Source organism: Odocoileus virginianus, chromosome 1, assembly GCF_023699985.2.
Source record: "Odocoileus virginianus isolate 20LAN1187 ecotype Illinois chromosome 1, Ovbor_1.2, whole genome shotgun sequence".
NCBI classification, from domain to species: domain Eukaryota; kingdom Metazoa; phylum Chordata; class Mammalia; order Artiodactyla; family Cervidae; genus Odocoileus; species Odocoileus virginianus.
The window spans coordinates 59,340,684-59,354,333 of record NC_069674.1 but is presented as its reverse complement, the minus strand read 5'-3'; the positions used below and the strand labels follow the sequence as shown (position 1 = coordinate 59,354,333).

The window sequence follows — 13,650 nt, the reverse complement described above, 5'->3', positions numbered from 1 at the left end:
TTTTATTATAACCGACCCTTTATAATACACCCACCTTCTACTGTGGGCTAAAGTTTTGTCCATATCCCTGACATTTTATGTATATATAGAGAGCAGTAAAACTCCTGTTTTTTGTTGATTATGACTTGTCATATAGAGCTGTGAGGATCTTGCCCTCAGCTTGAGAGTATACATGTTCTGAAAGTTAGATACAGCACTATTATTACCTTTCATTGTCTCCCTTATATTAGCCCACTAGCTTCCAACAGTCATATCTGATCAAGTCTCAAGCCATCTGTAAAACTCTGAGGCCTTAACATTGTCTGCAGGACAAAACCCAGTCTCTTCATCGTCTTCCTTATCCTCAGTCTTCCTTCCATCCTCATTGTCCTCCATCCCTTTCCAAACACCTTTCATTCCTGTCACTTAAGATTAGTGTGATTACCTGTATATTCCTCACAAACTATAGATAATTTTAAATTCCTGCGTCACCTCCTGCTTTAAATCAGGCTCAGGAGTCACTTTTTAAAGCACTGTATTTTACAGTCTGCTGGGTCTTCCTTGCAGTGTGGGCTCTCTCTCCAGTTGCCGTGAATGGGGCTCCTCTCCAGCTGTGGTCTGGGCTTTTCATCGCAGTGGCGTCTCTTGTTGTGGGGTCAGCAGCTGTAGCTCCTGGGTTCTAGAGCATGGGCTGAATAGTTGTGGGCATGGGCTTAGTTGCTCTGTAGCATGTGGGATCTTCCCGAATCAGGGGTCAAACCCACGTCTCCTGCATGGGCAGGTGGATTCTTTACCACTGAGCCACAGGGAAGCCCCAGATGTCACTTTTTAAAAATGAAGCCTTCACAGACCACAGTCCCTCTCTGTAAGCACATGTGCTTTTGTTTTCTTGTATTCTTGATGACTGTGAGCTCTCTGAGAGTAAGGCCTCTGTGTCCTAAGCATTAATCTTTATTGAGTGAATCAACCCTCATAATAAATGTCTGATTGCTGCAGAAGCCGTCTTTTTCCATTAAGTTATTTCAACTTATAGTCTTTATTTCATTACAAAAAAAATTCTATAGTTCTTGAAGATTGAGGACCATTTGGAAGTTATTTTTGCATAATCTACTTAGTAAATTGTAAGGATATAAATTTCAATGTGATAATTTTGATTAACACTCTTTAACTGAGTTCAGACCCTGAATCAACGGTGTCACATATTTGAAATTTGTGGCAGATTTTCAAAATAATATTTGACTATAGCCTGAATCATGTTGTTATTGTTCAGGCGCTGAGTTGTATCTAACTCTGTTAGCCCACGGACTGCAGTGCACCAGGCTCCCATGTCCTTCACTGTCTTCTGGAGAGAAATTACTCAAATTCGTTTCCATCGAGTCAGTGATGCTATCTAACCATCTTATACTCTGCCACCCTTTTCTCCTTTTGCCTTCAGTCTTTCCCAGCATCAGGGTCTTTTCCAATGAGTCAGCTCTTTGCAAGAGGTGGCATTGGAGCTTCAGCATCAGTCCTTCCAATGAATATTCAGGGTTGGTTTCCTTTAGGATTGACTGGTTTGATCTCCTAGCTGTCCAAGGGACTCTCAAGAGTCTTCTCTAGAACCACATTTCGAAAGCATCAGTTCTTCAGTGCTCAGCCTTCTTTATGGTCCAACTCCCCCAGATTTCTTAACTCAGGTTTCCTGATCTCCAAAGGTCTTCTTCTGTGTTTCACCAATTCTGTTTCATATACGGCTGATTTCTATCTTGTGTTGTTCTGATACCATAGTATATTTAAACACAAAGCATTGTGTTGTACATTGTAGTCAGAAAATCTTTGTGAAACAGGAGAGTGATCTTCTTACATGTATGTATAAAGTCCCTCAGTGTCTCTACATTGTCCTCAGGATGAATTTCCAAACTGCTTACCAGGGAAAAGGTAGGAGATTCATTTGTCTCTTTTTTGTTTATATATCCTTGGTCCATATTTATTGTTATCTTCCTGTTTATCTATCTATCCATCTTTTATGTATCCCTACCCACCTACCATTATATCTACTACTGTGGGCAAGAATCCCTTAGAAGAAATGGAGTCACCATCATAGTCCACAAAAAGTCCAAAATGCAGTACTTGGATGCAGTCTCAGAAATGACAGAATGATCTCCGTTTGTTTCCAAGACAAGCTATTCAATAACACAGTAATCCAAGTCTATGCCCTCACCAATAATGCTGAAGAAGCTGAAGTTGAACGGTTCTATGAAGACCTACAAGACCTTCTAGAACTAACACCCAAAAAACATGTCCTTTTCATTATAGGGGACTGGTATGCAAAAGTAGGAAGTCAGGAAATATCTGGAATAACAGACTAATTTGGTCTTGGAGTACAGAATGAAGCAGGGCAAAGGCTAACAGAGTTTTGCCAAGAGAACGCACTGGTCATAGCAAACACCCTCTTCCAACAACACAAGAGAAGACTCTACACATGGACATCATCAGATGATCAATACTGAAATCAGATTGATTATATTCTTTGCAGCCAAAGATGGAGAAGCTCTACACAGTCAGCAAAAACAAGGCTGGGAGCTGACTGTGGCTCAGATCATGAACTCCTTATTGCCAAATTCAGACTTAAATTGAAGAAAGTAGGGAAAACCACCAGACCATTCAGGTATGACCTGAATCAAATCCCTTATGACTATACAGTGGAAGTGACAAGTAGCTTCATTCAAGGGATTAGATCCAATAGAAAGAGTGCCTAAAGAAGTATGGATGGAGAAGGTTCGGAACATTGTACAGGAGGTAGGGATCAAGATGATCCCCAAGAAAAAGAAATGCAAAAAAGGCAGAATGATTGTCTGAGGAGGGCTTACAAACAGCTATGAAAAGAAGAGAAGCAAAAGGCAAAGGAGAAAAGGAAAGATATACCCATTTGATTGCAGAGTTCCAAAGAATAGCAAGGAGAGATAAGAAAGCCCTCCTCAGTAATCAATGCAAGGAAATAGAGGAAAACAATAGAATGGGAAAGACTAGAGATCTCTTCAAGAAAATTAGGGATACCAAGGGAAATTTTCATGCAAAGATGGGCTCAATAAAGGACAGAAATGGTATGGACCTAACAGAAGCAGAATATATTAAGAAGAGGTGGCAAGAATAAAGAGAAGAATATACAGAAAAGGTCTTCAGGACCCAGGTAAATCATGATGGTATGATCACTCACCTATAGCCAGACATCCTGGAATGCAAAGTCAAGTGGGTCTTAGGAAGCATCGCTACAAAAAAAGTTGTACGACTCTTTTCTTTTAGGTGATGGAATTCCAACTGAGCCATTTCAAATCCTAAAAGATGATGCTGTGAAAGTACTGCACTCAATATGCCAGCAAATTTGGAAAACTCAGCAGTGGCCACAGGACTAGAAAAGGTCAGTTTTCATTCCAATCCCAAAGAAAGGTAATACCAAAGAATGTTCAAACTACCACACAGTTGCACTCATCTCACATGCTAGCAAAGTAATGCTCAAAATTTTCCAAGCCAGACTTCAACAGTATGTGAACCATGAACTTCCAGATATTCAAGCTGGTTTTAAAAAAGGCAGATGAAGCAAAGATCAAATTGCCAACAACCTTTGGATCATTGAAAAAGCACAAGAGTTCCAGAAAACCATCTACTTTTGCTTTATTGACTATGCCGAAGCCTTTGACAGTGTAGATCAGAACAAACTATGGAAAATTCTTTGAGGGATGGGACTATCAGACCACCTGACTGCCTCCTGAGAAATCTGTATGCAGGTAAAGAAGCAACAGTTAGAATTGGACATGGAACAACAGACTTGTTCCAAATTGGAAAAGCAGTACGTCAAGGCTGTATATTGTCATCCTGCTTATTTAACTTATATGCAGAGTACATCATGAGAAACACTGGGCTGAAAGAAACACAAGCTGGAATCAAGATTGCTAGGAGAAAGATGATGACACCACCTTTATTGCAGAAAGCGAAGGACTATAGAGCCTCATGATGAAAGTGAAAGAGGAGGGTGAAAAAGTTGGCTTAAAACTCCACATTCAGAAAACTAAGATCACGGCACCTGACCCTATCACTTCATGGCAGATAGATGGGAAAACAGTGGAAAGAGTGACAGATTGTATTTTGGGGGCTCCAGAATCACTGCAGATGGGGAACTGCAGCCATGAAATTAAAAGATGCTTGCTCCTATGGAAGAAAAGCTATGATCAACCTAGACAGCATATTAAAAAGCAGAGACATTCCTTTGCCAACAAAGGTCCATCTAGTCAAAGCTATGGTTTTTCCAGTAGTCATGTATGGAAGTGAGAGTTGGACTATAAAGAAAGCTGAGCACTGAAGAATTGATGCTTTGAACTGTGGTATTGGTGAAGACTCTTGAGAGTCCCTTGGACTGCAAGATCAGTCCTGGGTGTTCATCGGAAGGACTGATGTTGAAGCTGAAACTCCAATACTTTGGCCACCTGATGCGAAGAACTGACTCATTAGAACAGACCCTGATGCTGGAAAAGATTGAAGGCGGGAGGAGAAGGGAATGACAGAGGATGAGATGGTTGGATGGCATCACCAACTCAATGGACATGAGTTTGAGTAGGCTCTGGGAGTTGGAGATGGACAGGGAGTCCTGGCGTGCTGCAGTCCATGGGGTCGCAAAGAGTTGGACATTACTGAGCAACTGAGCTGATCTGACCCACCTACCCGCCCCATTTCTGAGCACTCCGTTTTACAGCCTGGGTGAGCCTGTGTTCTGTCTTGCCTCTGGGGCTGGGAGGTGCCCTTCCCTTGGTGTGAAATACCTGTGAAAGTGAAAGTGTTAGTCCCTCAGTCCTGACTCTTTGTGACACCATGGACTATATCCCACCTAGCCCGCCAAACTCTTCCATCCACGGGATTTTCCAGGCAAGAATACTGGAGTGGGTTGCCATTTCCTTCTCCAGGGGATCTTCCTGACCCAGGGATTGATCCCGGTCTCCACATTGCAAGTCTGCAATGCAGGTCAATTGCAGTGACCTGCAGTATAGTCACTGCAATTAATGACCATATTAATTATTTTTAGTCTCTTCTAACTACAAGAGACTTTAAAGTGTTATTCACTCAACTACAAGAGACTTTAAAGTGTTATTCACTCAGTCATGTCTGACTCTTTGAGACTCCATGGATTGTCGTCTACCATCTGAGCTATCAGGGAAGCAGTGAAATAACTGGCCCACAGATTTATCCTAGATTGTAACATATCCTTAAACAGATGAGCACTCATCTCTCCAACAAAACAGTTTGAGGAAGGCAAAGGTCACATTCAGCTAACTCATCATGGTGTGGCCTGTTGCAGATACTGTGTAAATATTCTTGCATGAATAAAGGAAAGAATATATTTTATCCCACTAGGTGTCCCCAGTCTCTTACTGTGCCTAGCACATATTAAAGCACCCAATATTTATGAATGAATAAATGTTAATGATAATCTAACACCATAACAATTACTTCTGCTTTCTTTTCTATTTGAATGTGAGACTTTTATTGTTTGTGAAGGTTTTCACCTGAACCTTCTTTGAACCCCTCGCACTGCAGAAAAGAAGTGTTGCTGAGAAATAACTCCTCCCTATTTTTTTTAATTTGATGCCTTATTTGAATAATAACCAGTAATGCAACTAAATACCTGTGTTGTGCTATTTGAAGTTAACAAACATAAAAGAAACTGCTGCCAGGCTGCCAATTTTAAAATAATGGCATATGAAACACTTATTTTTGTGTGCTATCCAAACCAGAGTATGATTGCAACAGTGTTCTTTTTTTAAATTTTAAAAAGAATCTGTTACTTATTGTTTATATGTGCAAAATAATTTCACTTATCTGTGCAGACAGTCTTGTTTAGTGAAAAGTACTTAGAATAGACAAGGAAATACCCTTGCATTTGGGGAGGGATGGGATGGTGAGCCTCACAGTCAGGTCTTAGTGCTTTAAATTATGGGAAGTGAGTTTGAAATGTAACCTGTCACAGGCAGTTGACAAGAATACTTGCTGAACCCGTGTGAGTACCACAGTGGAATATGCTTGTGTTACCATCTACCGAAACATTAACCTTCGGTTTAGAAATATAAAAAGTTTTGTATACTGCATGAATAGATGAATGACCATATAAATTATTTTTAGTCTCTTCTAACTACAAGAGACTTTAAAGTGTTAGTCACTCAGTCATGTCTGACTCTGAGACTCCATGGACTGTCGTCTACCAGGCTCCTCTGTACATGGAATTCTCCAGACAAGAATACTAGAGTGGGTAGCCATTCCCTTCTCCAGAGGATCTTCCCAATTCAGGGATTGAACCTGGGTCATGCATTGCAGGCAGATTTTTCACCATCTGCTGCTGCTGCTAAGTCGCTCTAGTCGTGTCTGACCGTGTGCGACCCCATAGACAGCAGCCCACCAAGCTCCTCTGTCCCTGGGATTCTCCAGGCAAAAACACTGGAGTGGGTTGCCATTTCCTTCTCCAATGCATGCATGCATGCTAAGTCGCTTCAGTTGTGTCCGACCCTGTGGGACCCTATGTCCAGCAGCCCACCAGGCTCCCCTGTCCACAGGATTATCTAGGCAAGAATACTGGAGTGGGTTGCCATTTCCTTCTCCATTTTACCATCTGAGTCACCAGGAAAGCCCAAGCCCTCGCATTATAAAGCCTCAGAGCTCAACTCCAGAGAGGTTAAATAAATTATCTAGGTCATTGAGCTTGTTAATGACAGAGGCAGGATTAAAATCCAGATTTTCTGATCTCAGTATAATGTTCTTTTATTTTTCATTATAAGATTTCTACAAATGAATGTGTTTGGTTCCACAAAGATAGATGAAGCTCAGAAAACTACTTGAGATAGTGAGAGGTTTTCTTCAGGGAAACAAAGGTTGATGTCAGTTCGTAGGCATTGGCCCGAGGCCCCATGCTGCCATGCCTTTTATTGTGTGAGATAAATGGGAATAGGAAAATGAGATGGTACAGAAACAGCTTGTATGTTGCCAGTCCTACACCTGGAATAACTTTGCCTTTGCCCCCTGCACTGCAAAACAGCAGTCAAAGTTGCTAGTCCTGAAGATAGATTTCTTGCCTCCTGTAGCCAATTTTTCAGCCATTTTTTTCCCTCTGTGCAACAGACATCCCTCTCTCCTATGCCCTAGTGAGGGGTGCTGCCTCCACTTTCCAATTCTGTTTACTGATTAGAGGAGAAAAGATGAAACATCAGCATTTTAGAACCCACAGTGGTGAAGATTCCACCTGCCAGTACAGGAGGTACAACAAGAGATGTGGATTCGATCCCTGGGTCGGGAAGGTCCACTGGAAATGAAATGGTAATCCACTCCAGTTTTTTTGCCTGGAAAAGTCCATGGATAGAGGAGCCTTTTGGGCTACAGTCCATGGGGTCACGAACAGTCAGACACGACTTAGCAACTGAGGGCCCGTGCACACACACACACACACACACACACACACACACATACATAAGTGTGTGTGTGTGCTAAGCTGCTTCAGTAGCATCTGACTCCTTGTGACCCTATGTTCTATAGCCCACCTGAATCCTCAGTCCACGGGATTCTCCAGGCAAGAATACTGGAGTGGGCTGCCATTTCATTTTCCCAAAGTACTTGTAAACTGTGAAAAACAAGTGACTCCCCACCTTCAGGATTTTTCTTTAATATCTATCTAAGCAAATACATCAAGACAGAAAACTAAAGTGAGGTATAACACTTTGAAAGGTAAATGCAAACAGTTTTTGCAAGGGTTATTTGTGTTCATATCTGCAAAACTCAGAAGACTCAACAGGAAAACTGAAAAAAGATTTAGAAGTGCATTAAAAAGAGCTTCTCATAGTTTTGATATGCTAATGATCCCCTATCCCAGTGGAGGGCTAGAATGGGAGGTTTCCCAAAATTATCTGACCTGAAGGAGAATGTGTTTGGGAAACTGTGGTAATTCTGCCAACACAGGAAGTATCTGTCTCACGGTTTAAAGGCAGATGACCTAGTGGGCATGTTTCCACCTGGCATGGACTGCACATCAGCATATGTGTGCTGATGCCAAAGAAACTAAATTAAATCCTTGTCAAAATATTTATGAGTCTGATCAAAGCTGTTAGAATATGTAAACACACACACACACACACACACACACACAGCTCCCACATGTTTCTAGCTTTTTAGGATCTTTCTGTCTACTGATGATATGGGTGACAATGATAATCTTATTTTCAAGTGGCTTACATGTTTAACCTAATGTGTTGTTAGGTTTGATAAATAAAACTCTTATATTTGGGGTATTTTTCTAAGCAACACAATACTGTTACTTTCAGTGAAATTGTGAAATATATTTTCCTAGCAGTAATTAAGTTACAAAACTATCTTTAAGTTTTCTAGTTAACAAATCTAAATCATAATTAGATTGAGCCGATCTCTTTTTGAGTAGGACAAGCTCCATTTCATTCATTACCTGTGATGTGTTAGCTTCTTGAGTTCTTGTTAAGTATAATGTGCTCCAGCACTTTGGGTCTGTTTCTTACAATGTTTTAAGAAATGGTATTTCCATGCCTGACAAAAGCTTTTTGTCAAGAGTGTTTCCAGGTGGTCAGCCTAAAGATACCATCGCCATAGATACCACTGCCCCCTAGTATGGCATCTCTGTGAAGGATACGTTGACACACTCTTAGTTTCTAAGGACTTGTCACTGGGCTCAGCTTCATACACGTCCCTCTCTCTATTTATTCTGCCTAGGACCTTCAGATTCTATAAACCTGCATGCACCCCATTAATCCTGCATTTTCAGAATGCCCTTTAAGAAACATGGGTTTTTGCCTAAGATGCTTTCCCATGAGCATAGCTTTCTAAATTCTAACACCCACTTAAAAGAAAGCATAACTGAACTAAGACCCTTTGCAGTTCTCTTGAACTGAAAAGTTCTGAAGTTTAGGATACTATAATAGAAGAAAGAAAATACATTTCCCTGCTAATCTGTTAGTAGTTTTCTGTTTTATTTCTTAAACCTAAATGTTTAGAGCTTGTGGAGAAAAACAAAGCGTCATTTCCACTAGGCATGAGAAAGAGAAAGAAGGAGGAATGTTTGGGAAGGGTAGCAAATCAACTGGTCACTGAGAATGAGTAGGGAGATGATTTTTTTCTCCTGGGTAAAGTATTGAGTATGGCTCCTTTCTCTGTAAGAGCTTTGGAAATGGTAACAATAGCTGTGTGTGTGTGTGTGTGTGTGTGTGTGTGTGTGTGTGTGAATAATTACAATAACTCAGTAAAATGGTCTCTTTCCTCCTTACCCAAGGATTTCCTGCTGCAGATATTTACTGTGTTCCGAATATTGATACGCCCAGAGATGTTTCCAAAGGACTGGACTGTCATGCGCTTGGTGGCTAACAAGTAAGACATTTACATTGAAGATAATTGCAACTCATTGAATATGGGAAGTGGAGAATATGATACATTCACTTTGATCTCAAATTTGAAACCTCCAAATCCTGAAGTTCTTTTTCTTTACTTCTGAGTTAACTTGTCTCACTTGTTTTGTTTGTGTCTTTGCTTGCCTGCTTGTTTTTCCCAATCATTACTATTTGTTTTAAATATGTAGTATGTTAACATAGTTCAAAAATCAAACAGTATAACAGAGTATGCCTCGAGAAGTCCCTCTCCCACCTACTTTATTTACCCCTACTCCCAGCCTGCAATAACCACGTTTAGTTTCTTGCATGTCCTTCCACTGTTCCATTATGCAGAGCTTAGCAGGTAGCAGAATAAATGAACTGTCCTGCAAATCTTTCTTTTAAATAAAAATCCTAGTAGTCTTTCCAAATCAATACATAGAAAGTCCCTCATTCATTTATGGTTTCTTTTTCTTTTGTAGCTGTATAATATTCCACTGACTAAGTGTACCATAGGTTATTTAATACCAGCTTTATTTCTGGACCCTTGAGTCATTTCTGATCTTTCTTAACTCAATTTTAACTCAGAGAATACATTCAGCATCTCCCATATGCTGAGCACTAGGAATAACATAGGACCCCTGAGTTAGACAGGTGAAGATTGAAGTTCCTTTTACACACCTGAGTGATGTGTATTTTCAGAAGGCTGAAAATAGTGCTCTGAAGGAAGTTCAGGAAGAGATACGGACATCTGGGGAGTTACTGATGTTGACAAAATTAGCTTATATTGAGCATATTGGGGGGGAAAGTAAAATGATCTGAGGTCAATAGTTGAATGAGTAGGAACCAGGAAAGGAGAGTAAGGGATGGTCAGAACGGCCTTCTATTCCAGGAGCTATTCCTGGAGGGCACAGCGTCGTGGGTTTATCTGCTCTCACACTTTTGGCCTCTATTATCTCAGGATTTGAAATGAAGATGAAGTGGGTTTGTTTGTTTGTTTTTAGGAAAGTGGCTTGATCTTTACCTCCACATTTATAGTTTACCCTATTTCATAAACATCCTTTCCTTCCAGCCCACATTTGCCTCCCTCTCCTTCCTCCTCTTCTCCCATCCCCAAAACCCTCATGCTCAGGTGAAGCTTGGATTCTTCAGATATCTGTTCACAGGTCAAAAACACCATTTGTCTTCCCCAGGTACCCAAATATGAAGAAGGTAAGAGCCCCAGGAAGATTGGGTTTGATGTTGATTAGAGATGCCTAATGTGGCTTCTGCTGCAGTACACATTTAGAGACGAGGAGGTGTTAAAATGCCGTGTTAAAAACTTTGTGAAGTAACAAATTGTATAATATGGCATATTATATTTTACATAAGTACAGAAACAGCTTTTCCATTTTGAAGACTAATTGAGAATCCTGAAATAGCTCTCTTTAGAGTTTAGCATATTTAGTTTGATATCTGTGAGTAGAATCAAATATCTCTTCATCTGGATGTCCAGATGCCACAGGTTTAAGTGGGAACCATTGGTCATGTTTCTGGCCTCATTACCAAACAGCAAATATTCTGGGTATCTGGAGAGGGTGTTGAGTGGTCCAGGGAGCCAGCACAGGAAGGGGTCTATGCCGTTGACACCATCATCATACAGCATCATTATTTGGTCATCCTGCCTGCATCTGTGTGCAGATGGATATTTTGACTTGAATTAGAATTTCCAGTGGCAAACATTCAAACTGAAAGTGAATTTAACATTTTGTTCCTTTTGTACAAAGGTGGTGGTTTAGCTTCTGAAAGCCATGACAATCATGTGGCTTATGATAGGAAATGCCATCTCACTCTGCCGCCACCTAAAAATCTCTACTACACTTGGGAAGACTTTATGGTCATGTGAGTGGGGAGCAGACTTAGAAGTCAGATTCTGTTTTTGAGTAAACTTACAATGTTTAAGATTTCCATCCCTAATGTTAGCTAAATAGGAGCATGGTTCTGTTAGAGATGAGTTCTGTGTAATGTGTTTAAACCAAAGATTAGTCTCATAGCAAACGTAAGAAAAAGGTCGTAAGACTTTGCGGAATGCAGTACCATCATTCCATTGACACCCAAGTCAGTGCTGATAGGAATCTGGCACTGCTTTTCCCCTGGTGATGTCTGGCTGTGATATATCCAACCTAATTCATAGACAGGACTCCACAGCCTGTGAACCACCTGCCAAATTGGAATAGACCCCCTGATTTCAACTGTTCAGTTTCCTGTCCTCTCCTCATTTAACTGTCATAGTCATTTCCCATTCAAACCTTGAAAGCATGTGGGATCTTTCTTGTGTGATCATGGTTTTTCCAGTAGTTATGTATGGATATGAGAGTTGGACTATAAAGGTGAGCACTGAGAATTGGTGCTTTTGAACTGTGGTGTTGGTGAAGACTCTTGAGAGTCCCTTGGACTGCAAAGAGATCCAACCAGTCCATCCTAAAGAAAATCAGTTCTGAATATTCATTGAAAGGACTGATGCTGACACTGAAACTCCAATACTTTGGCCACCTGATACAAAGAACTGACTCATTTGAAAAGACCTTGATGCTGGGAAAGATTAGAGGCGGGAGGAGAAGGGGATGACAGAGGATTAGATGGTTGGATGGCATCACCGACTCAATGGACATGAATTTGAGTAAACTCTGGGAGTTGGTGATGGACAGGGGGGCCTGGTGTGCTGCAGTCCATGGGCTCACAAAGAGTCAGACATGACTGAGCGACTGAACTGATAGTTCAGAAATAAACCTTCAGCTATTTGTGTCTAATCTGTTAGAAAATATAAACATCAATAGTATTGATAGAGAAATAAATCTCTGAAAGATATTTTAAATATGTTAAAGAGCCCACACCAGAAATTAAAAGGTTTTACTTTGTTAAATTATATAGAAGCAAGTTTCATAAGCTAGATCTAGGTCCCTGCAGTTGACCACCTTTTCTTCCATGACACTAGAGAAATATTTGAGAAGAGCCTCTCAAAGAGGCATTTTCACCTAAACTTCTACTTTTACTACCCACTTGTATATTTGATACATGTCAAATTGATGGTAACTGGCCCAGAAGTCACCGTTGTCTAGGCATGAACTCAAATGAATGGCTCATCTCTCAAAGAAGGTGTTCTTTTACATGTTGGTCCTTTCTTCCAGTGTTTTCAAGTCAGTTAAATGCTGTCTTTAAACTGTGCTGTCACAAATCCTGTAGCTTCTCTGCATTATGTGAAGTCCTACCAAAAGCTTTGACTATAAAAACCTGGCTGTTAGTGTGGTCTTTTGTTTTTTTCTACCTGAATGTCTCACATTGTGTGTTCAGGCTAAATTTTCCAAGGATAAGAAAGCTGACTTCTGCTTGCCTGCAAAGCTTAATTGTGCCTGGCCACTGTAAGTTCTTGGTAGATGTTTCACATGAGGACAACTGCTCAATCTGAGAAAGAAGGAACATAAGGAAGATGAAAATTGAGTACCAAAAATACAGGACACTTTGAGACAGACTTCTCTCCACCCTCTTCCATACACATTGCAAAATACAGTACAAAAATAAAGTCACAGCTTTATACATATTTTCAAGATTTGCTTACTGAGGAAAGTAAAAATTCCCTGGTCCTGCAGTTAAAATTTCAGACCCTTATTTTGTTTATCTTCTCTGCATGTTGGCTTCAAACATTTACTTGTGTGTGTGTGTGTGTGTGTGTGTGTGTGTGTGTGTGTTTTCCCACCAAACACTGAATTGTTTAGCTGATTATTACCTTCACCAGTTTATGTTCAAATGAGATATATATAGCAAATAAGTGATTTATGGAATCAGAGATTCTTAGGGAAGGTCATCCATTCCTTCATTGACTCTTTCATTCAGTAAATATTTTCTAGTGCCTAATCTGTAAAATAAATGTCATCATTAAAAAGCACAGTTCTGAGAGGAAAGCTATGAAAGGAACTTTGTTCTGGACTGGAATAGGAGGAGTTTTTATGAAGGAGTGAAACTTGAGCTGAAATCTGTAGCAGGAGTTAATAGGCAGACAGCAAAGGAAGACTTCTTATCAGCAGGAATAGCATACACACAGGCCCTGTGGTCAGAATGAAGATGGCACATTCAAAGATCTGGAAGACTGTGTGGAGGAAGTGTGAGGTGCGAAGCAACCAATAACAATGAGGTTGGAAGAAGACAAGGTCCAGATACTAGGGGCTAAAGAGACAAGAGAGAAACCAGGAAGGACCAGTTAGGAGCTTAATACAGCAATCTGGGTAAGAGACAATGA

The 13,650-nt window shown here is 40.5% G+C and overlaps 1 protein-coding gene across 2 annotated transcripts in view; it reads left to right on the top strand.

The window, feature by feature from the left end:
* DOCK4 (dedicator of cytokinesis 4) overlaps window positions 1-13,650 on the top strand; it is a 470,931-nt gene that overhangs the window by 366,355 nt on the left and 90,926 nt on the right. For both annotated transcript variants that reach the window (XM_070468527.1, XM_070468524.1), the window contains exon 27: window positions 9,284-9,378. In XM_070468527.1, the coding sequence (XP_070324628.1) occupies window positions 9,284-9,378 (95 nt within the window). The remainder of the gene's footprint in view (window positions 1-9,283; window positions 9,379-13,650) is intronic.